The following is a 21247-nucleotide window of genomic DNA, read 5'->3' on the forward strand; positions in this document are numbered from 1 at the left end:
GCATCTCTCTCTCTCTCTCTCTCTCTCTCTCTCTCTCTCTCTCTCTCTCTCTCTCCTTCCTCTCTTTTTCCACCTCCTTTGGGCATTTAAATCCTCTACAAAACTTTTTGTTGTTGTTTTTGGAAAGGCATTGATGTAATTTAGAAAAGGTTGTGGAGAACAAATGTGAATGTATAACTAAGGAACAAAAATCTTGAAACCGAGTTTTCATTTTCCGGGGTTTTGTGGACTTCAGTGGGGTTTTGCTTTCTGTGATTGACATCCTGTCCCTTCTGTGTTTCCTTCCCAGTCCTTTCCTATTCCAAGGTGCTGAGCCACTTCCCCCACCCCCACCCTCAGGCACCTTGGCACAGTGTCCAGGGCCCTCACTTCCAGAACAGCTGATTTCTGGGGCCTACCTTTCTCTATTCAGGAGCATTGGATCGGGGGCAAGTGGTCAGAAGTGAAACTCAACTCCAAGTATGGACTGGGGGTTCTGGCTAGCTGGGGTTATATATCTATATCCCTGATTGCATCTTGTGTGACCTTGGGCAAGTGACTTAACCTTCCAGATTCCTAGGCCATAAAGAGTCAACTTCTCAGAATGCCTCATGGGGTTCCTGAGCAGCTTTGAACAAAGACTGCATCATCTTAACCATTCTGGGCAGGGTTAGATCCCCAAAAATATCAGACCTGTGTGTAGCAGTCTCTGGGGAGGCAAAGGAAGGATCTTGTCTCTAGCTGTTTTTCTGTTTTCTCAGAACAGGAAAGCCAGGGATGAGTGGGTGAAGTAACAGGTTCCAGAGGCCAGGGCACTATACACAGTGAGTTCACACAGTATTGGCAAAAAAGAAATCTTGGCAATAGACAAGTACTCTCCAGGCAGTCCCCCTTAGCAGAGAGATGAAGACTGAAGGGACTAGGAGAAACTGACTAGGCCCAGTGATCTGGGGAGCATGGGTTGGGAGGCACAAGGAATCATAGCTTCTTTCCTTTGAGACCAGGTACTTCTAGCCACATGCAAACTTCACATGCAATTGCATGTCTGTGAAAGTGGAGCTTACCTTGTCTGCTGCACGTGGGTGTGCACCTGCGATTCACATCAGTAAAAGGTGGCCCCAGCCCAGGTACTGAGTCAGCTTTGTGTTGAGAAGTGATAGGCCAGCAGGCAAAAGGAAGTCAAGCTTTAACAGAGGAATCTTGGGCACCCCAACATTGGACTGGCTCCAGGAATACCCTGAAGATTATGAGGAACTCAGAAACATAGAGTTGCAGACCCAATCTACACTCCCTTTTCTAGTGCCTGAGAACTATCAAATGGTCTGTAAAGAAGAAACTTAAAATTTTTTTATTTGTTCTTTTTAGTTATACATGACAGTAGAATGTATTTTGACTATTATACATACATAGAAGAAGAGACTTCTAATGCTTTTATTTTTATTTCACTTTAGAAAAATTGAAGAAGCAGTTTTTTACACCCAAAGTTCTTCAGGACTACAGAAAACTCAAGAACACAGCCGAGCAGTTCTTGTCCTGGAGTGGCTACTCTGAAGTGAACCTCAGCAAACTCTTCGCCGATTGTGCTGTGAAGTCCTAAGGGAATCCACAAGCGAATGAGGAGGGCTAGTTGCAAATCCCAGCTTCCTGAGCACCTCTACTCTGGCCCTAACTGCTTCTCCAATATCTTGCTTTTCCTTTAAGGACTGCATCTCATGTTCACGTGGGATGTGAACTAGGAGGAGGGATTACAAAAATATTTCATCTGTCATGCATCAAAGAAGATCCAGTCTTCATGTTATGATATACCACTGAGCTCTTCCCCATGTCCCTAAAGACCTAGCATATTGGGAACTGGGTTTCTAGGAGAGGGAAATTGCTATTTTAATTGAAAGTGGCTGAGATGTAAGTGACCCCGGACTTTGCCCCAGGGCTGTAGTAGAAGTGTTCCCCCAAAGAGAGGATTCTGCAGCCCAGCAGGAGCAGTAGTAACATTTTGCCTTTTCACATGCCAATTAAACACAGTCTAAATCCAGATGATTCCTCAGCCACTTGCTATAGAAGTGGCTGTCTTTTTTAGTCACGTCTTTCAGATAGGTAGTGGATGGCAGGGGAGATATAGAATCCTTGCACTCAAAAATAAACAGAATGGACTCTATTGAATTGCTCCAAAATCCAACACACACACACACACACACACTGAACAGGTGTTTTACATTTACACACACCCACACTTAAATAGAAAGTTTAGGTAAAAGTTTATACAACAGGAAAGCACATTTAAAATAATATAGGACATCAAAGGGCTGGGGATGTAGCCCAGTGGTAGAGTGCACTTGCCTAACATGCATGAGACCTGAGTTCTGTCTTTAGCAGTGCAAAAAGAAAGTGTAGCATTTGGGATGAGGATCAATGTGTTGCATTTGGCAAAGTGGGAGAATGGTTAATTGGCCCTGGTGCTTGCTATTGTTCCTCATTTTCTTCAGAATGGTGCCTGCTTTGCTGCAGCAAAAAGTATTTCAATATGTCAATCTTTCTTACATTATTGGTAAGATTGTACTAACAAAATATATTTCCCCTTGTATAACTATGCTGTGTTTTAAAAATGTTTACCTATGTGTTTTTATAAAGGAGAGTATGCTGTGCTTTATACTTAAGAATAAAGTTTTTCTAAAGGGAAAGCAGTTGCAATGAATTCTTATTGGGCACAAACAATTGACTACAGGGACAGCAAGGAATACTGTTTGACTGAAGGCTACCCCCTTCCCAAACCTCAACCCACTTTTTTTCATTGCAACTGAGATTAGAACCCAGCTCATAAATTATTGCAAATGGCAAGGCCTTTGAATGTTCTGAATTTTAGAATTCAGGAGAATTTCTGTGGACTTTGGATCCTTTAAGAGATAAGATGCAAGCTCTGGGAGTATAGCTCAGTGGTAGAGTGCTTACCTAGCATGTAGGTTCCATCCCCAGCACCAAGAAAAAAAAAGGTGAAGTATGGGGCCTGGTGTTATAATAGCTCAGGGTAGAGCAGTGCTTAGCACACACAAGGCCCTGGTTTGATCCCCAGCACCAAAGAGAGACAGACCTAAGGTATGGTTTCTAATGTGACTTTGTGGACTTGTACAACCAAAGGGAGCTAAGCTAAGAGCTCCATGGTGTCTCTTGAAAAACAAAGCTCATTTGTTTTCTCCCTGGGAGAAAGGCACCAAACATAAAGGTCCCCTAGGGAAGGAATACTTGTTAAGTAGTGGAGATGAAGCCACCTTTCAATCTGGCTTTGCCTTCTCTTTTTGCTTCCTCCCTTCTCCCTTCAGTCTCTTACGTATCTCCTGTCCTCTTGCTCTTACACTCAAGTTCAAAGTAGAAATACTTTGGGATTAGGTTCCTGTTGATTAATTAATTGGTACTAAAAGCTCTGCAGTCAGTTACAAGTTGGAGGAAACTAAGGGATTGATGTGATTTTATTTCTCCTTTGGTCAATTCTGATAATTGCTATTATATAAGTTTATAGAGATAGTTCTCCAGTGGGTGCTTCTAGAGCCACTCCCCCACTCGCTTTCTAAAGAGAAGGCATATTTTCCTTAATTTCTGAGTCCTGGGATTATATTGATTATAAGAATTATCCTGAACTTGGTCTTTTAACTCCAAAAGACTTAAATAATGCCTCACTAGTTTATTTCTTGTCACTGCCTCTAGATTGTAATCACTATGAGGGCAGGGACCACTTATAGAAGATCTATAGAAAATCAGACATTTCTAAGTACAGTCACCAAAAAGAGGTACCTCAGGATTCCAGAATTTTATGGAAACTGCAACTTGAAGAATTACAATGGATCTCTGTTGGAAGATTGGAATATCACCTACTCGCTTTTCTCTGAGAAAGGTCACTACTCCTTCCTTTGCCTTGATGGATAGCATACTGGGTATGCAGATATGCTGCCCACTTCCTTTAAGGGGAGAAAGCTGCCTACCCATCTTTCTCTATGGGGCTCTCTGGCATAGGTCTTAAATGCTAAAAGAGAATGAATGGAATAAGCTAGATTCATGCTACCCAGGGGTATGGACTGTCTAAAAGGGGCAGCAGTAATACGAAGAGGGACAGGACCCAGAGCAGCCACATGGTGCAGTTTTTAAGAGAAGCCAAGAACCTGAATATTCCATAAAGTTTATTCCTAAACCTTCGCAACTGATATTTTAGAACAAAATTTGAAACATTGTGTGGGCCAGACTCGACCTCTGGGTTAAAATCTATCTGAGCCAGTTGGGAAATGGTACTCTAAAAGGACCCTGCTGTGCTTAGAGCCCCATGCCCCTGAAAAGGACACCTGTTCTATTTAATTTAATTTAGGAACTAGGATCTAACCTACAACAGATTCTTGCAAGGATGTGCAATCAGCTTGTCTTGGGCGCAGTTTACTAACTCTCAACTCTCCTTCATATGAAGGTAGATAGAAGAGGCCAGAAGTTGAAAATCCTGTAAAATTTTAATTTGCCTGAAAAATAGATGGAGTTAATTTTATGGCTTGCACAGGATGTGTGGGCTAATCAAAGTTTGCAGATTGGAGTTCAGATGCTGAAAGGGAATGAATTCACTCTCCTTCACCACCACCCCTTTCTCCAATCCTTGCCACCTTTTAAAGCCAACACACACATACACACACACACACACCTTGAGACACACTTTTTCAAACATCATTGAAAGTGAGTTTGGCAGAAGATGCAAAAACAAGAAAACTCCAAAAACAGATTTCCCTATCTTTGTCAGGGTTTTATGAAAAACATTAAGCCTCAGAGCCTCTTGTCAGGATCCTCGGCCCCTCAATTCCATGCTATTTGATGCTGCCATTCCAAATTTGAAGCTGCATTTTCCTCTCTTTTCTCTCTCCCTCTCCCTTTCCCTCATGTCTGTCTGTCTGTCTCTCTTTCTCTCCCCTCACCTAAATATTTCTTAATTGAACGGTTTGTGGTAGAGCTTCCTTATAGCAGTTTAATAGATTAACTCATCTGAGCCAGCCTCAAATTTCAGATTAAAATTCCTTCATCCCGAAGGCAGCATTATCAGGTTGTTGGAGGCTGTTTTCAAACCTTGGTTTTGAATAGCAGCGGCTCTGCATTAATTTAACCACTAAGCTAATAAGTAGGTTTCGTTTTGTTATGCTAAGCTTTATTGCTTTTCTTTTGATCAGAATGGTGTTGTTGAGCAAAGCAGCAGACAAGGCATTCTTTGATGAGGGAATTAGCGCTCCATTCTTCCTCTATTATTCATAGCGCAGTGGAATATGTAAGTACCTGAGGGTGTCAAAGGAGCGCAGGTTCTATTGCAAAGTGCTCGCCTTGTTTCTCTCAATAGCTGACTATGAGATGATAAACCGCTTAATACACTGTGCTAATTGGATGAGAGCAAAAAGAGATGGGAATTAAGGCGAGGCAAAAGGAGAAAGTGCAACCAGCCTTCAATTCACTCTTTCACCACTTTAACAGCACCAAAGGAGGCACAAGCTTTCTATAAGCAGACTAGAGGTTTTGTGCGGAGATAAAATGAACGTGTTAGTGGATTCAAGTAATACACTAATTATTGCACAGTATAAATACCACTACTGGTTTTATAACAGGGAGGTAAACTTCTTTTGAGAGGGTTATAGGATTGCTTGGCAGTGGTGTAGAACCTAATAAGGGCCCAGAGTAATAACCCCCTGGATTAACAAAATTGCTGCTTGTAGAAGTATGATTCAGGCTTTTACGAAGATTTCCGGAGAATGAATAAAAATGACTGAATGACATTTCTTAATGTATAACTGGTAATCGCTCCCTTTTCTTTAAAGGAAAAAAAAATGTATACTTCAAACTGGACCGTTAATAACGTCCAGGGACAACACGACTTTTTCCTTTGAAAAATGCTTTTTCCCCCCTGTCAGGTAGCGGGGTTTTCTTTTCCCCGCCCCCCCAGCCAGGCTGCCACTGTCAGTTAAATATGCAGTTGCTCTGGGGAACTCTGTGTTCCAAAATACCATTTTAGGCTCCATTTAAGACCCCCTTCATTCAGACACACTCACTTTTGTGTATACACATACACACATGCTCATGTACATTTTTTTTCCTCTAAAAGCAAGTTAGGCTAACCCATGTATAATTTCCTCTCCTCCAACATCAGCCCTTTTTTTCTATCCTAGAAAGATCTCCACACTCAAAACCATACTAAACAGAGAACTACAGGTGCTTTGACTCTTGGTATTATAAATCAAATGCAACAATAATGAATGTTTGCCCCAATCAGGAGGGGCAGTAACAAGAAAGGGGAATTGATTAGGGCCCAATCCCAGTAACATTAGGTTAAGACTGAGTTTCCCTTCAATAATCACTCATCCTAATTCATCCTCTTGCTAACTTCCTCACCACACACTTAAGATGTCTGCCCTCACCACTGCCCACAGCCTAGACCATGGGTGACTGAAGAACACCTTTGCTAATATGCCAAATGCCTCCTCCCGATCTGGGTAACCTGTGTGAAAATGTAGCAAATTAACTTACCCTTTTTCCTCAACCTTCCCACAGAGGCCCCAATAGGGCTTCCAATCACCCTTCCCCCCAAAATACTGTGGGGGTGGCAATGGGAAAGCAGGTGTTGGGCCATTCTGCCCTGGGCATGATAGGAGACAGTCATGCCATGAACTGGACTCTCCTGGACACCCCAGGGCTCCACATGTCCTCCTCCATGGTGGAAGAGGTTTGCTTAAGGTTGGGGGTGGGGTCAGCCGCTCCCAGCATTGTGACTGAGTTCCCAGATATTGGGGCCAAATTGGGTTGCCATTCATTAATAATGCTCACAATAAGATTAAATCATTCTGGAAAATCTCATAAAATCCCCCTAAGTACGCTCCAGTGGCTCTTTCCAATCCCCATCATTCAGCACTTGGGGAGGTTTGGAAGGAGAAGAAAATTGGTTTCTTTGCTTTTAATGCTGCTTTGAAAAGATACTCAGAGTTTGTCATGCGTGACATGTCACATGTTTAATGTGGACTTGCTGGAAGTCAGGGGGTCTTTAGCGTGTGATATTTATGGGGAATATTAAGTGCAGAATGAGGTCCCTCCAGCTGGGGAAAGTTGAAAGAATAGGAGGCCCAGGACCCAGCTTGTTTTCGGCATCAGAATGACATAGGATTAAGAGTTTGTAAAACAAGGCGAGGGGTTCTCATTGGCCAGTAATAAATGTAATCCTTGGAGGTAATTTCACGCAATTTGCTTCTGCTCCATGGAAGGGTCAAATGAGAAAAAATGACTTAAAAAAGGGTTCATTAACAGGAAGAATGGTACTGTTTCTCGTATACCATCCAACTGGCAGCCTGGAAGGGAAAAAAGAAGCCTTACTAAACAAAAAGCCGAAATCGACGGAAAATTGATATCGACCACCAATAAATAAATAAATAACTCCCTCCTTTCCTCAGGCGTCTCAGGCACTCGGCTATCTCCTCCTCAGCTATCTCCACCCTAGGGGAGCAGCTTGCCCTAGGGCAGAGTCTGTGGAATCTGAGGGTCTGAGACTTTCAGGCCTGGAGGAATGCCCTAGAAAGTTTCCACCCAGCCTTACTAAACCTGGGAAAGGAGTGTGAGGTGGAGTGTAGGTAGAGGCCCCTTCCCATGCCCCAGGCCGGCCACCTGCCTGTGAGTACCGCCCTGGCGAGTCCCCAGCTAGGCCATCATAGAGGGGACCCACCCGAAAGCCAAAGTCCCAGAAAGAGTTTCAGGCGGGCGAGCTGGGCCCACACACTCCCCAAGCAGAGCTTCCAGACGTCTGGACCAGTTGGCCTTACCGACTATGCGCGGGCCAGAGCACCACAGCTGCTGGGCCTGCTGGCCACCTCCCCAAAGGGCCATTGACCTCTGCCCGACCCTGCACCTTCCCCTCGGCCTGTACACTCGCGCCCCAGGCCGCCACTGGACCCTGCCCGCCTCCTTCCAGGGCGCACGAGGAGTCCGACCGGCCCTGGCCACGAGACACGCCCGCGCCCCCCGACTGGCCCGCGGCGTGGCGGGGCGGCTGGCCCCAGCTCCTCCGCGAACCGCGGTAGTCACGCCGCGGCAGCCCCCCCCCCCACCGCCTGCCCCTCTCCCCAAAGGTCCGGCGCGCTAATTACTGCAAATTGAAACTAATTAAGCTTCTCTTCCCTTTCCCATCACCCTGGGAGCATTGGCGAGACCCAGCCCCCGCGGGCGGGCTTCCACCGAGCGGTCACCCGAAGGGGCGCTGGCAGGGCCCGGGGGAGGGGGAAGCTATGGTTCCCGCCACGGGGAGGAGTGCGCCGAGCGGGTTAAGGATCGCAAATCTGTTTCGGTCTCCTCACGAAACCAGAGTTGTTTGGATTTTTAAAAATGTATACATTTCCCAATGCCTGGATAAGTGATGTAATGACATTTGTCGAGTTAAGATCTGCCACTTGGATACCCCTCGCTGCCTTTCCATCATCTTTCTTGCGTGAGCTCTCTCTCCTCTCTTCTTTCTCTCTCTCTCTCCCTCTCTCTCCCTCTCCCTCTCTCTCTTTCTCTCTCTCTCTCCCCCTCTCTCCTCACTCTCTTTCCCTTACTCTCTTTTCTCCCTCCCCTCCCTCCCTCCCTCCTCCCAGTGAGTGTACCGTGGAACCCGCCCCCTCGGAAGCCAGCGCCTTGGCTTCTAGCTCTCGCCATTACCTGTCATCTCTCTTGGACTCCGCACTTCTTTGCTACGTGGCACTTTTCACGAACAGCTTCCTTAGCCTTCCGATCCAAGACTCTCGCTCGCTTCAAATTTCTGACACCACCGACAACAACGCCTACATAACCCCCACCTACCATAGAACCCACCCCACCTCCATAGCCTAGGACCCCAAGTTCCAGCTGTGACACGACCAGGGAAGTTGAGATGCGCGTGAAAGCACAGCGGCTGCGTCCTTAACCTTTGTAGGAAACCCGATCCCTTGGAGGACTGAATTCAAACCAGGGGCCTCTGCCAGGAAAATGCTTGTGCAGATAAATCCAGGAGGTGCCTGGGCGCCGGAACCCACCCCTGGCCCCCATCAAGGGCCCTTCTACTGTCCCCTCATCGCCTACATAGAACATTCACACTTCCTTTTGTTAAACATATATTTTTTTTTTTATTTTGAGCGTGACACTTCTCCACTAGATAGCAAGGAAAAGTGGTAACAATTACACATTACACAAAAGTACTGTACCATTGCCTTTATCTTGAAGGTTTCGGAAGCCTCTACAGTTAATAAGTTAAATAAAGAGCTTGAGTACATAAATATTTGTCTAGGAACCCTACCGTATCTACAACACAGTAAGAATCTACAGGAGGACAAACTTTTACCATACCACGCTGAGTGCAATTGCGTTATAACATTTCAAATATACAAAGCTCTGTTCTTTTTTTTTTAATAACAATGGTATGTACAGAATCAATAATCACAGTTTGGTGACTTCAACAGTCCATATTCTAGCAGAGTATTTCCCTTTGGTTTGATATAAAAACCTTGGTTGGTGTATGATAAAGAAGAGAACAAGAACAAGACGCCCCTTTCCTTTAAGTGCACTGTTAACTATCTTACAGACTCGCATTCGCTTCCCTGGCCCTGGCTTCACGCCGGGCCCGCGCTGGGGAGATGAACTTAGAGCGCAAAAATGCTATTTAAAAAAAAAAAAAAGCTAAGTGGGGTGTCAGGAGAAGAGATTGGGCTTTTTAACATTTTAACTTCAATACCAGGCGTCTTGGGGAGAAAACCTCCCCGATATTTTCAGTAAAGAATGGGAGAGAATGGACGTTCGAGTTGGAGAGAGGTTGGCAGTGGCAGGGGCAGGGGCAGGGGCAGGGGCAGGGGCGGGGGCGGGTGGAGAGCCAGCCGAGGAGGTGCCACGTCCGTAAGCGCCAAGGGCTGCCTTGCCCGCGTCCAGGCTGCTGCGAAGGCGGCTGCGCTCTCTCAGTGCCGTCTCGGGAGTGTGCTGGTCCTCTGTTTCCATTTGGTCTTGAGTGGTGCTGAGTGAGGTGACCTTTCGGGGCGCGCCTGGAGGCGCGAGGGTGGAAGGCAGCCTTTAGCACACCTCCTTGCCCGTGCTGGTGCCCGGGAGGATGTTGAGCTGCGTGAGCTGCGCCGCGTGCTCCTTGGCCTTGAGCCTCAGAGCCGCTATGCTAGAGGCGCGTCTGTCTGCGGCTGCAGTGGCCGGATCAGCCAGCGCACCCGACGCCACCGCGCCCTCCACGGCCGGTGTGGGCTGTCGCAGGAGCGCGGCCGCAGTCGATGCGCTGGTCAGGGGGGCCATGGTGGAAAAGAGCCTGCAGGGAGAGCAAACAGCGCGGTCATGGCCTCGGGAGCTGAGTGCAGTGCCTGGGAAGGCTTTTCCCGCAGCCTCTCACCAGCGGAGCAGAGGGGCGCTGAAGGCGCAGAGGGGCGCAGCCCCAGGGGTGCCGCAACTCAGGCCCCAGGTGGGCCGCGAGCTGAGGAGTAGCAGGTGGCACGGGTGGAAGTTGGAGCACACTGGGAGGCCTTTACCGGAGCAGAGACTCAACCGGGAAAGGAAAAAAATAATAATAAAGGACCAGATATTTCCGGAAGGGCCAGAACCCCGACCAGAGGCAGGCCCCGAGGCCAAAACCCCCAGGGTCCAACTGCGCGGATTTTGCACTTTCTCTTAAGAAAAGGGGTGCATTCCAAGGCCTGATGTTCCAATTAAACTATTTGCCTGGAGATCACGTGGAGAGAAAAGAGGAGAGATAGAGATAGAGATAGAGATAGAGATAGAGAGATAGGAAGGAAGGAAGGAAGGAAGGAAGGAAGCTAAGATCTATGCTGAAGACTTTGATATCTCTACCCTACCCAGTCCCTTCTCAGTTCAAGATGTATACCCTGGAAAAGGTGGCCTTGCTTGCTGACCTTCCTGTGAACCAGTGCAGACCCAGCCGCCCTCCAGAGCGGGACTAAGAGGTGGGTGTCTGGCCAATACCGGCGGGGTGAAGATGAAGGGCGCCCGCCTGTTGATTTCCGCTGGGCACGCGGCTGTGACCCACCCGCGGCCCCACGCCCTAGCGAGGCGACACTCTCCCGCAGCTTAGCCTGTGCCTCTTGCCTCTGGGCCTCTTGCTCCAGAGAGCCCCAGGCTCGCGACCCCAGGGCGTAGCGCAAGATGATGCCCAAGCCTGGGATGTATGCCAGCGCTAGCGCCACCGCCTCTGGGCGGCGCCAGGATTGCTCCGTGGTGCTTCCACCCTTTCCACACTTTACCGCCGACCTGCGCCCCAGGCCCCCACCCCCACCACCTCTCAGGGGCCTGCAGGCTTTCCCAGTAGTCCCCAGAGCTCTGACTCCAAGCCCCCGCGGGGCCAATCCACGATTTCCACAATTATAAATGAGCCCACCTGGGCTCACGGAGCGCCAGCTCCTCCTCCCAAGCCCACTCTTTGCATTTCCTGCCACCCCCATCACCACCCTCTTCCAGCCTCTCTGAACCCCAGTACTGCAGTCGTGGTTCCCTTGGTTTTAGAAGTCATTTCTTGTCAAAGGGGAAAAGTGGGAAGGAGACCCAAAACTTTAATTTTTCTTTCCAAAAAGAAATGATATTATGTGAGAGGAGGGGGGCATACCATGTGCTGGTTCCACTAGGTAAACTGAGTCACTTACTTCACTTCAGTGCACTTGCTGTTTATTTTATCGGTTTGTTACCAGACACTAATTTTACTTAGTCTTCTTTTAAAAATTTATCTAAGATGATTTTTGTTAAGTAGCTGCGCAGTTGGATGAATCTATTATGCCTTTGTTCTCCCTAAGAGAGATCATTGAAGCTGCATTCAGTTTTATTTTCACTGCACTTTCCAACTTAATACATCCCTCCTTTGTTTCTTTGTCTGTGTGATTATACAGATTTTTAAATTTCATCACTCGGTGTTCATTTAAAGAAAGGGAGTTATAATATACGGTGAACTGTTTCTTTTATTTCGTTGTCTTATGCCGCTGTGGGGGTTGGAGGTTGCATATATGGGGGTATCATTGGCAGCAGGCCACTTGAGTGACAAGGAAGATAGGGTCTGGGGAAGAAGGCACCCAGAGGGCCTCCTAGCTCCAGGGCTCTCAGCTCCACGGCTCTCAGCAGAGATCAGGAATATGTTCCTCAGGCTGCCAGGCTTTGGGCATGTGGAAAGACTTGCAAAACTTGAAAAGTCATCCCTGCTCTGCAGTCTATACTGGAGGGCACTCATACCACCAATGGCCAAGGCTGTTGGCTGTCTTGGAATGATACCTTTACAGCTTTCATTGAACACTCCTGGTAGTCACCGTTGTTACTGCCAACTGTCTCCCCTTTCTTACTCGGTCCCAAGTCATTCCCTTAAGAACCCACATTTCCTTTTCCAAGTCAAAATTACAGAGTATTTTCTTTGGCTTAAGTCTTTCAGGCTGGGCCAAAGAAAGATGTGTGTAGCCCCCTGTTAGTCTCCTGCCACCTCCCTGACCTCAGCCTCTGTGTATATGAGAGAGACTGAGGCCGTGCATTACCTGCCGAATGCCGGGCTGATGAATGCCGGATGCCGGAACACGGCGGCTCCCAGGAAAGTGCTCAGGCCCAGCGGCGCCCCGCTGGGCGGCAGGCTGGCCGAGCCAGGAGGCGGAGGTAGGCTCGGGAAGGCGGCGGCGGCGGCAGCGGCAGCAGCCGTCCAAGCTGAGTCTAGCGCAGGGTGGTGCGGGGGAAAGGGGCTGGCATCCAGGTAGGGGCTGAGCGGGTGGGTGGCCGAGAGCGGCCCGGGGAAAGGCAACCCCGGGGGATGGGTCTGCGCACCAGCCTTCTCCCGCTTGCGCCACTTAGCGCGACGGTTTTGGAACCAGACCTGTGAGGTGCAGAAAGCCTGGGGTCAGCATGGCTCTGGGCACTTACTAGACCCTTCCCCGCGCCGCGGCCCCTCCCTCCCTTCTACAGTGCCCAGGCCCATCTGGTCTCCCTTTGGCCTGTGGTTGTTCTCTGACACACCGGAGGCCAAACTAGATTGAAAAGAAACCCAGATTTAAAGAGAGCAGGAAACACAGGACAAGCAAATCATTTGTAGCAGGTATTCCAATTAGCCCATTAAGTGTAAGGAAAATGGGTTAGTGTATTTAGACATGGGAACACCAAAGTTTCAATGTCTGGGCTGCCTCTTCCTTGCTGCACGACTTCAGGTGGGCTACATAAATATCTCTGAATCTCAGTTTTCTAATCTGTAAAATGGGGAAAATAAAACTTTTTTATAAGGTTGTTATGAGGAATGAGTAAGGCAAATGAAAGCACCTTCAGAGGTGACTCTCAAAAATAGGCAGCCACCAAGTGATGAATGACAGGTCTGTTTTGCTGCATATCAGCTATTTTCACCTATCTCAGGTTTACCCAAGAGCTGGCAAAATCCCTGCTCTGTACTGAAATGGAAAGCAGGAAGGAGGCTCACTTATTCTTTGTAGAAATATTTATTGAATACCTAAGCGCACTATGTTGGGTTCTAGGGTATGGGAAGTGATGGGAGAGAGGAAATAAATGTTCACAATAATTAGCAAACAGGTATATATTTTAGGGGCTAGTTCTCCTTAAAATGAAATGGGGGTTCACAGCCTGCTCTCTGTAGGGCCCAACTTTGTGCAAGAAAGGATTGACTGACTGCATGGACAAATAATACCTGAGCACATAGAAATCAGAGGGAAAGTTACAAGTAGACTTTTCCCACCTTCAGAGCTAATAAGTCTTTTATTTCCCTTTGGGAATGTGGTTTAAATAGGTTATTTAAATAGATAGCTCTAGGCTTGGGGGAGGTTTTCAGCCAGGTATTTTCCTAATTGTTAATAAGAAACAGTTTTAATAGAGACCTTTACCTGAAACATGGCAGCTACCATCATCTAAAAATAACCCCCAAGAGCATGAGATTATTTTTATGTGACCTGCTTATCACACCCACAGCTGAGAAGATATGCTCCTTCTCCCCTGAAGGCATTAATATCTTTAGAACTCGGTTTATGACTGCACACAAGTCTAAAAATTAAGAATGAACTCCAGGGCTATACAGAGTTATATTAAAATATAATGTAAACTATACCAGAGGAATATGTTTAACATTTTAAAAGACATTCACTTCCTTCAAATATCTACCCTGGGGGTTGTCTAGCAACTAAGCTTGGTTTGACTTCTAGACAGCCACCCAGGGCAAGAAAAATCAAGAACTTAAATCAGTTGATTACTTAAATTTCTGCTGAAAAAGGGCCCATCCATTACATTCCACAGCCTTCAAATAATCTATTTGTGAATTGCAGAAACACTCCAGTGTGGAGATTCAGAGGCTTGAAAAAGTTAGACTATAGATAGGACCAGGCTGGGTGGGCAGCTTTTGTGCATCCAAATCTGTCTAGACGAGAATATCCGCCCCACCATGATTGCAATGAGTAAAGGAGGGGAATGGGGCAGTGGAGGCAAAATGCCCTTAAAGAACATGAAAACCTTTACAGACAGATCGTCTCTCCCAACTCAACTGCAATTATCAAGATGTCCCCCTGCAATTCCTCATTATTGAATTAATACCTCTGAGGCCCCCCAAAGGTAAACGAAAGGACTCTAATAATTCATATTCACTTAATTACATCTTCTCCAGTGAATAGGAGGAGAGCAGAAGGGGAGGGGGCGCTCTCTTTCTTTTTAAAAGTTATTTAACTTTCCCACGACTTGTTCCCCTGAGCTGAAAATGCGGAGTTGCTGTCACATCTCTGTTTGACAATGGAGAAATGTGTCAACAGAAAGGAGGGGACAGGCCTCATCATTAGCCCTCTAATGCAAGAAGCTGTTGTGTATTAAATGAGCCATATGGAATTTATTGTGCTTTATCAGCGCTTGATTTTGACTGTAAAGTGATTCACTCAGCTCCTAACCCAGGGACATCTGTTTTCTGTTGGCCATCGGGGCTGCCTGGTGTTGATCGTCTCTTTGGTTATGAGGCCTGGGTTCGGAAATGCACTCTGGTATGGGGCTGCAAACACCTTTAATAGCATTGCACTCACTCCCTATTAGATCAATGTGGGCTCATTGCTATAAAAAATGGGAAATCAAATAGCATTAGCCAGCTCCTTGTGCGGGGTGGAGGGGAAATCAAACAGCATTTTGCCTTCAAATGGCCCTGTTTGTTCTAGCACTAAGTGGGCTTTTATGAAGCCCGATTGGAGACTTAATCGCAGCCAAATACCTGCTTGGAGCTGAGCGGATTTGTCTAACAACCAAATCCATGCTCCATCCCATTATTTCAATCAGGAGAAGTCGGATCATGGATTGTTTTCTATAGGAGCCTTGGGACTGGGGACTCCTGAACTGTAGTCTCAGAGACTCTAAAACCCCTGTTCTGAACTTGGACTCCTTTCTCAGGCTCCTAAACCCAGAAGTATTCCCCTCCCACCTCCCAAGTCTTAATTTTTAAATATCTTTGTGTGTGTCAGTGCTTGGATCTACTTTTCTGATTCTGCTTCTCTTCCTGTTATGAAGGGGCTCTCACAGCCCCCCAGTTCATTAACCCATATCTCTCTTCCATTTATCCCCTAGCCTTCTTCCCTCCCTCTTCCCCTGTTTACAGCTCACCTGGACTCGGGCCTCAGTCAAGTCCAGTCTCATGGCCAGTTCCTCCCTATAAGAAAGCAACACACAGATAGGTCACTACAGGCCCCAGCAACTCCCTCTCAGCCACTTTCCCTCCTCCAGTCCCCTGCCTGCCTGCTCCCACCCCAAGTACATGAGCATGCCATCTCTTCACCACTGGAGTGCCTACTATTTGACTGAAGGCATAAAACCACAACATATTGCTAGATATAGAATATTATATAACATACTCAAGTGTGACAGGGATGGCTTCTTGGTCTATAATTCTACAAACTTGGACACATGGATTGTCTCTCCCCCTTAGGCCAGAGTTAGACAGAAAATACTCTCATACACGTGCATGCACGTGTACACATACACACACACACACACATACAGTCATCACAGTTCTTGTATTGTTTTGTCCTAATACTAAACACAGGAAGAGCTCAACACTCACCGAAAGAAATATTTTTCTGCCCTCTTGGTTTCATTCTGCCTTTTTCCTTTAAAAAATTTATCTCCTCCCCTTTCCTCTTTTTCTCTCTCCCCTCTTTTCAGTTCTCTGCCTTTCCCTCCATCTCTCTCTCCCCCGCCTTCCTCCCTCCCTTACCCCCTTAGGTCACAGTCCCTATTACCCTCTGGAGATATGTTAAGCTTGTTAAGAGTTCAGTGGGGTAATTTTTCGATTAAACAAAATTCTGCGTACCTCCTGACTCCAGTGCCCACTACAAACCCTGCCCATCTCAGGGGAAGTCAATTTAGCTGAAACCCTACCCCGTCATTGCAGTTATTACTGCGACAATTAAGGCAAATAGGAAACCATTAAGATGCTGTAAAATGGCTTACGACCTGTTTACCGAAAATATGAGCGCGCCGAGAATAATTGGCTCTCCGCTCGCTAATATGAAAGAGCGGGGGTTGCCCGAGCCTGGGGCCCTGGCTCTGCGCTGCCAGTAGGCCTCCTGTCCACACCTGAAACTTCAGCACCTGGAGAAAATCGGTTCACTAAGCGCTTTGCTTTGCCGCGTGTTACAGTGAGCACTAGCAAATCTAAATCTACACTTCTGGCTGGCGCCAAGGGGCTGACTCCTAGGCTGGTAAGAGGTGGGGGTGGGGTAGCAGAGAGGAGCGGCTCCTCCTCACGCACTTTGCCCCCCCTCTAGCTAAAAAAGGGCGGACCTGGATACCAACCGACACCAGTTCATTTCTTCTTTTGAAATACACATGTTTGATAAATGCAAAAAGCCGGTGGTCCAGTGAGCTATTTGATAGTACACACTGATTTTTAAATTTATTTCCTTTTTTAAAGATAAGGATGGGACTAGGTGACAATGGGGAAGACCAAGTTAAGCTCAAGGGACAATCAAATTTAAATGCCCACGCCCTCATTAAATCCTCTCTATTTTCTTGCTTCTGGTTAGGAGTTTGGCAATGGCCAGACCAACTATAATTTGGAGTTGATTCAGGCCTTCTGGTTCCTAAGCAGAAATGTATCCTCTAGTTCAAAGGGACAGGCAAGTTTCTCTAAAATGCACGTTGAAAATCTGCACACGTTTCCTGCGAAGGAGCTGCTTGCTTGACAAGTCCTGCGCCAGGCAGACACCGGTTCCCTTTCTCTTCATGGAGGAAGTTTGCCCTAACCCTGACTCCTCTTCAGCTGAGCCGAAACATTGGCCTTGGGGTGGGAGAGAAAGGCTCCCACCTGCGGGCACCCCCAGATCAGCTGAAGTCGGGGCCCAGAGTCCCAGTTATCCCAAAGGCACATCTTCCCCCACCCCCAAAACTCAGAGCAAGTGGGAAATAGAGCAACAACCACCCCGCAAGCCGGCTTGGACACTTGTCCAAAGAAAAATTTCCCCAACTGCTTGCCTCTTTGCCGGGCTTCCATTAGTCATTGTCTATTCAGTAAACCCGTTTACAGTAAACACACACTGGGTTAATCTGGGGGGAGGACTGAGACCAGAGGGGAAGACTCTGGCTAATGCCACTCAGGTGTAGAGACACTAAACACTGTCCAATTCCGACTTCCTTCGGCTATTTCAGGAGTCCTCAAATGACAGTACTCGGATCTTTTTAAAGACCTCCTCCTCAGGCACTGGGCTCCAGACTCACTGCAAACAGTGTAACCGATACCCACCAGACTCCTGGGACACCAGGCAGGGGTGATGAGCGCACAGTACAGTGGCCAAAAATAGCCCGTTCTCTACTCTGCAGAGTGACCGCGGGTAGTACTCCCTGCGCCTCTCCGGGGACCTGGCGAGGACTGAAAAGCCCTAAGCAATGCGTGTGCGTGCCTCCCCAAAGTGGCTTAGTCTGGTGCTCTAAGGAAAGGCTCTTTTCCTTGAACTGAAACTTGTAATTGGGAAATGTTAAACTGGAACTACCTTAGGAAGAAGAGAAACTATCCCAGCTTAAACTTAAAGCCCAGAATGGGGGTGAGGGAGTGGGTAGTTTTAGATGAGCAAAGGTAGGTGTTTGGAAAGGCACTCCTCGGCAAAGTCAAGAGCAAAGTGACTGCCTAGAGTCTGGGGCCCCTCCCTTCCTGTCATCCCTCTCAGAGTCCCGTGCTGCCCTCCCGCCATTACCACCGTGACCACCCTGCGCTTATACCTGGTGAAGACGTCCGGATAGTGCGTCTTCTGGAAGGCTCGCTCCAGTTCCTCCAGCTGGTAGCTGGTGAACGTGGTGCGGTAGCGCCTCTGCTTGCGCTTCAGCAGCCCCTCCTCCGAGTCGCTGCCCGCGGACAGGCAAACGCTGTCCTCGCCGTCCTTGCCCTCAGCGTCCTCTGGATGCAGTAGCAGCTCTTCCTTGGGCGACAGCTCCCCGCCCTCAGTGGCCACAGCGGCGGCAGCTGCTGTGGCCACGGCACCGGTAGCGGCCACTGCGCAGCGCCGGGGCTCCTTGAGCAGCGCGCGGGCATCGTCCTCCAGCAGCTCCTCCTCATCATCCTCCAGCAGCTCCTCTTCCTCCTCCTCATCCTCCTCATCCTCCAGCAGCTCCTCCTCATCGTCCTCAGCGCCCGTGCCGCCACCCGCCGCTGGGGCACTGCCGGGTCCGCCGGCCGCGCCAAGGCGCTCGTCAGGGTGCGCAACACCCCCCGGGCCGCCCAGCTCGTCCAGCGCAGGCGGCGGCGGCACGAAGGGCGCCCCATTCTCGCGGTACGACTTGCTGCGGCTGATGCTCACCTGCGGCGCCTGGCTGATCTTGAGCGTGTCCCAGGCGGCGGCGGCCGCGGCGGCCGCAGCCACCGCGGCCCCAGCGCCGTCCGGCCGCTCCCCCGGCCGCGCGGTTGGCGGTGGCGGTGGAGGGGCCTCCCCCCGGGGACCCGCGGTGGCCGTGGCCGCCGCGGCTGCTGCTGCCGCCGCCGCTGCCGCCGCCGCCGCGGCGCCCTGGAGGAGGCGGCCCCCGCCAGGGCCATAGAGGCGCCGCAGCTTGGGCGGCAGGTGCAGCTCTGCCTCGAACGGGGCACCGCTGCCCTTGGGGGAGCCTGCGGGCAAGGGAGAGCAGTCAGCGAGCCAGTGGGCCAGGGCGTCCCCGCCAGAACCACCGCATGGGGCCAACCCTCTGCAACTCCCTGCGTGCCTAGGCTTAGGCACACACAGCCCCAGGTCCACCAGGCTCCGACTGGCCCGTTTCCCCACTTTTCTTGCCCTTTCTTCTTTCTCTGCCCCTCTTTCTCTTGTTTCCTTATTTTTGCCCATTCTTCCTCTTTCCCTTCCCTCGTTCACTCTGCCATTTATTTCCCCTTTCCTTCTCTTATCTATTCCTCTCGCTCCCTCCCTCCCTTTTTTCTTTCCTTGCCTTCCTTCTTTCTTTCTCCCCTCTTCCTTTCCTTATCTCTTTCGCTTTCTCTCCCCTTTCCTTCCTTTATCTTTTTGCGTGCTTTCCCTTCTTCTCCTCCCTTTCTTCTTTCATTCCTTTCTCTTTCCCTTTGCCCACTCTCCCACTTCTTTTTTTCTTCACATTTGGGCCAGGGGACCATCCGAAACATCCAATAACTTTTTAAAAAATTGCCAGTACTCTGAAAACTTTGCGCACGACCTCTGCCCGCTGCTCCGCCACAGGGGCGCGGGCTGGTACGAGGGGCGCTGCCCCGCGGGCGACCCCTGCGGGGCGAAGAAGCCCTGTGGCCCAAAGCTAAGGCCGCGCCCCAACAGTTCACAGCGGGAGGGGCCGGGGTCCTTACACAAAATGGCAAAGAAAAATAATCCTGGCAAAAATGTGCTGGGAAAGGCCTGGAGTCGGGACAGAGAGGGGGGTGCAACAGGCACAGGCCGCTCCTTCCCTTCGAGGAAGTGGCTGGCACAGGTGCCACTTCAGGCTAAAAAAAGAAAAGGAAAAAGTCAGTTTTATTTTAATCGGCCCCTTCTCCACCATCAGGTCCTGTTTTCCAAGCAGCATTGTGGCTGGACCGCTGGTTTTCAAATTTTAAAAGAAACGAACAGTTCTTTCGTAGCTATACCTCTGCATTCCAGCTTAAGGCGAAACTTGAGAGTAACAGGTTCGGGGCAAAACGACAGTTGTTCTGCAATTTTTAATTTTAGAAAATAAAACCTTTTAAACATCTCAACAGCTCAATTCTTTAAAAAATAACATAGCAGAGAAAAAATAGCACCTAGAAGCCACACATTTCATAAATTTTAAATACAATAAAGAGCATTGGGGAAATGTTTTTTTTTTTTTTTTTTTGGAAAGCTTGGTTAAGAGGTCACAAGTAATGCACAATTAAAAAAAAAAAAAAAAGGAAAACACCGTGTGAAAAGAAATTTTCTAAAGAGAAAAGGCCAAGGGCTCACCCTGCCTGGAGACCCCCATTCACCAGTGTTTGGGGTTCTTGTCTTCATCAAGTTGTTTCCATGAGGGTCTAAGAGAGCATCTGCTATTTCTGCGACACCAGCTCTCTTCAGAGTACACCCAAGGCCAACAAAAGGGGTATTTAAACTATCTAAAGACTAACGCCAATAATCTACAAAGTCCCAAAGCGAAGCTGGGCTTCTGCTTTCTCTGGAAGCATAGGGAGGGAGAGACAGCCCCCAGTGAGATGTTCATTGCTCTTTGAGGCACCAGGCCTCAGAGTTGTCCCCTCTCCTTTCTTCCTCTCCAACTTCACAACCCCCCAGGCCCCTGGCTCCCGAACATCAAACATCCAGTGCCCAGTGCCCCTTGCAGGTGCCTGATGGGTGCAGCCTTACCTTGCACGGCCTTTTCCTGGTCAGCGCGGCTGGCCAGCGGGGCAGGCAAGCTCTGCGCGGTTCCCAGCAGCCGCATTTTGCACGGGCTTCTCCGGCCCAGGATGCTGTCGATGCAGTAGGAGGATAGTAAAGTTGGAGATTTACTTTTGCACTCGGGCCTCTCGGAGCAGCCCTCCTCCTGGTACTGATTGCTCATGGTTGGGGCTTTTTCCCTGGGCGCAGAGAGCGGACTGTTGGCTGTCTCTCCCGGCGGGTGGGATGGATGGGTGTGTGTTGTGGGTGGGGTTAGATGGCTGGTTTTAACGGATATTATTGCGATCTTTGTGCCTCTCAGTCTCTCTCGGTTGCCGGCTGCCGGCTCCCGCCCCTGCTCGCAGCCTGAGCTCGCCCTCTCCGCGCTCAGGACAAGCGGTAACAAGTGTAGTGAGCAGCGGGCGCGGAGCTCTGGAGTCTCTCTCCTCCACGTGCTGAGAGGCGCTTTCTGA

At 48.9% G+C, this 21247-nt stretch overlaps 2 protein-coding genes across 2 annotated transcripts in view; one reads left to right on the plus strand and one right to left on the minus strand.

Annotated features, from left to right (window-relative positions):
- Positions 1-2657, plus strand: part of Pola1 (DNA polymerase alpha 1, catalytic subunit) — a 294232-nt gene extending 291575 nt beyond the window's left edge. Inside the window, exon 37 of the mRNA XM_027927441.2 lies at positions 1431-2657. Coding sequence (XP_027783242.1) covers positions 1431-1576 — 146 coding nt within the window. The 3' untranslated portion in view covers positions 1577-2657. The remainder of the gene's footprint in view (positions 1-1430) is intronic.
- Positions 2658-10038: 7381 nt separating this feature from the next.
- On the minus strand, positions 10039-20958 carry Arx (aristaless related homeobox). Its single transcript, XM_027927458.2, has 5 exons — positions 20763-20958; positions 18181-19057; positions 15571-15616; positions 12492-12820; positions 10039-10279 (listed from the first exon to the last, which is right to left on the minus strand). The coding sequence occupies exons 1-5, from the start codon at positions 20956-20958 to the stop codon at positions 10039-10041; spliced, it is 1689 nt and encodes a 562-aa protein (XP_027783259.1).
- Positions 20959-21247: the final 289 nt, after the last annotated feature.

This window comes from Marmota flaviventris, chromosome X, assembly GCF_047511675.1.
Source record: "Marmota flaviventris isolate mMarFla1 chromosome X, mMarFla1.hap1, whole genome shotgun sequence".
In the NCBI taxonomy this organism is placed as follows: domain Eukaryota; kingdom Metazoa; phylum Chordata; class Mammalia; order Rodentia; family Sciuridae; genus Marmota; species Marmota flaviventris.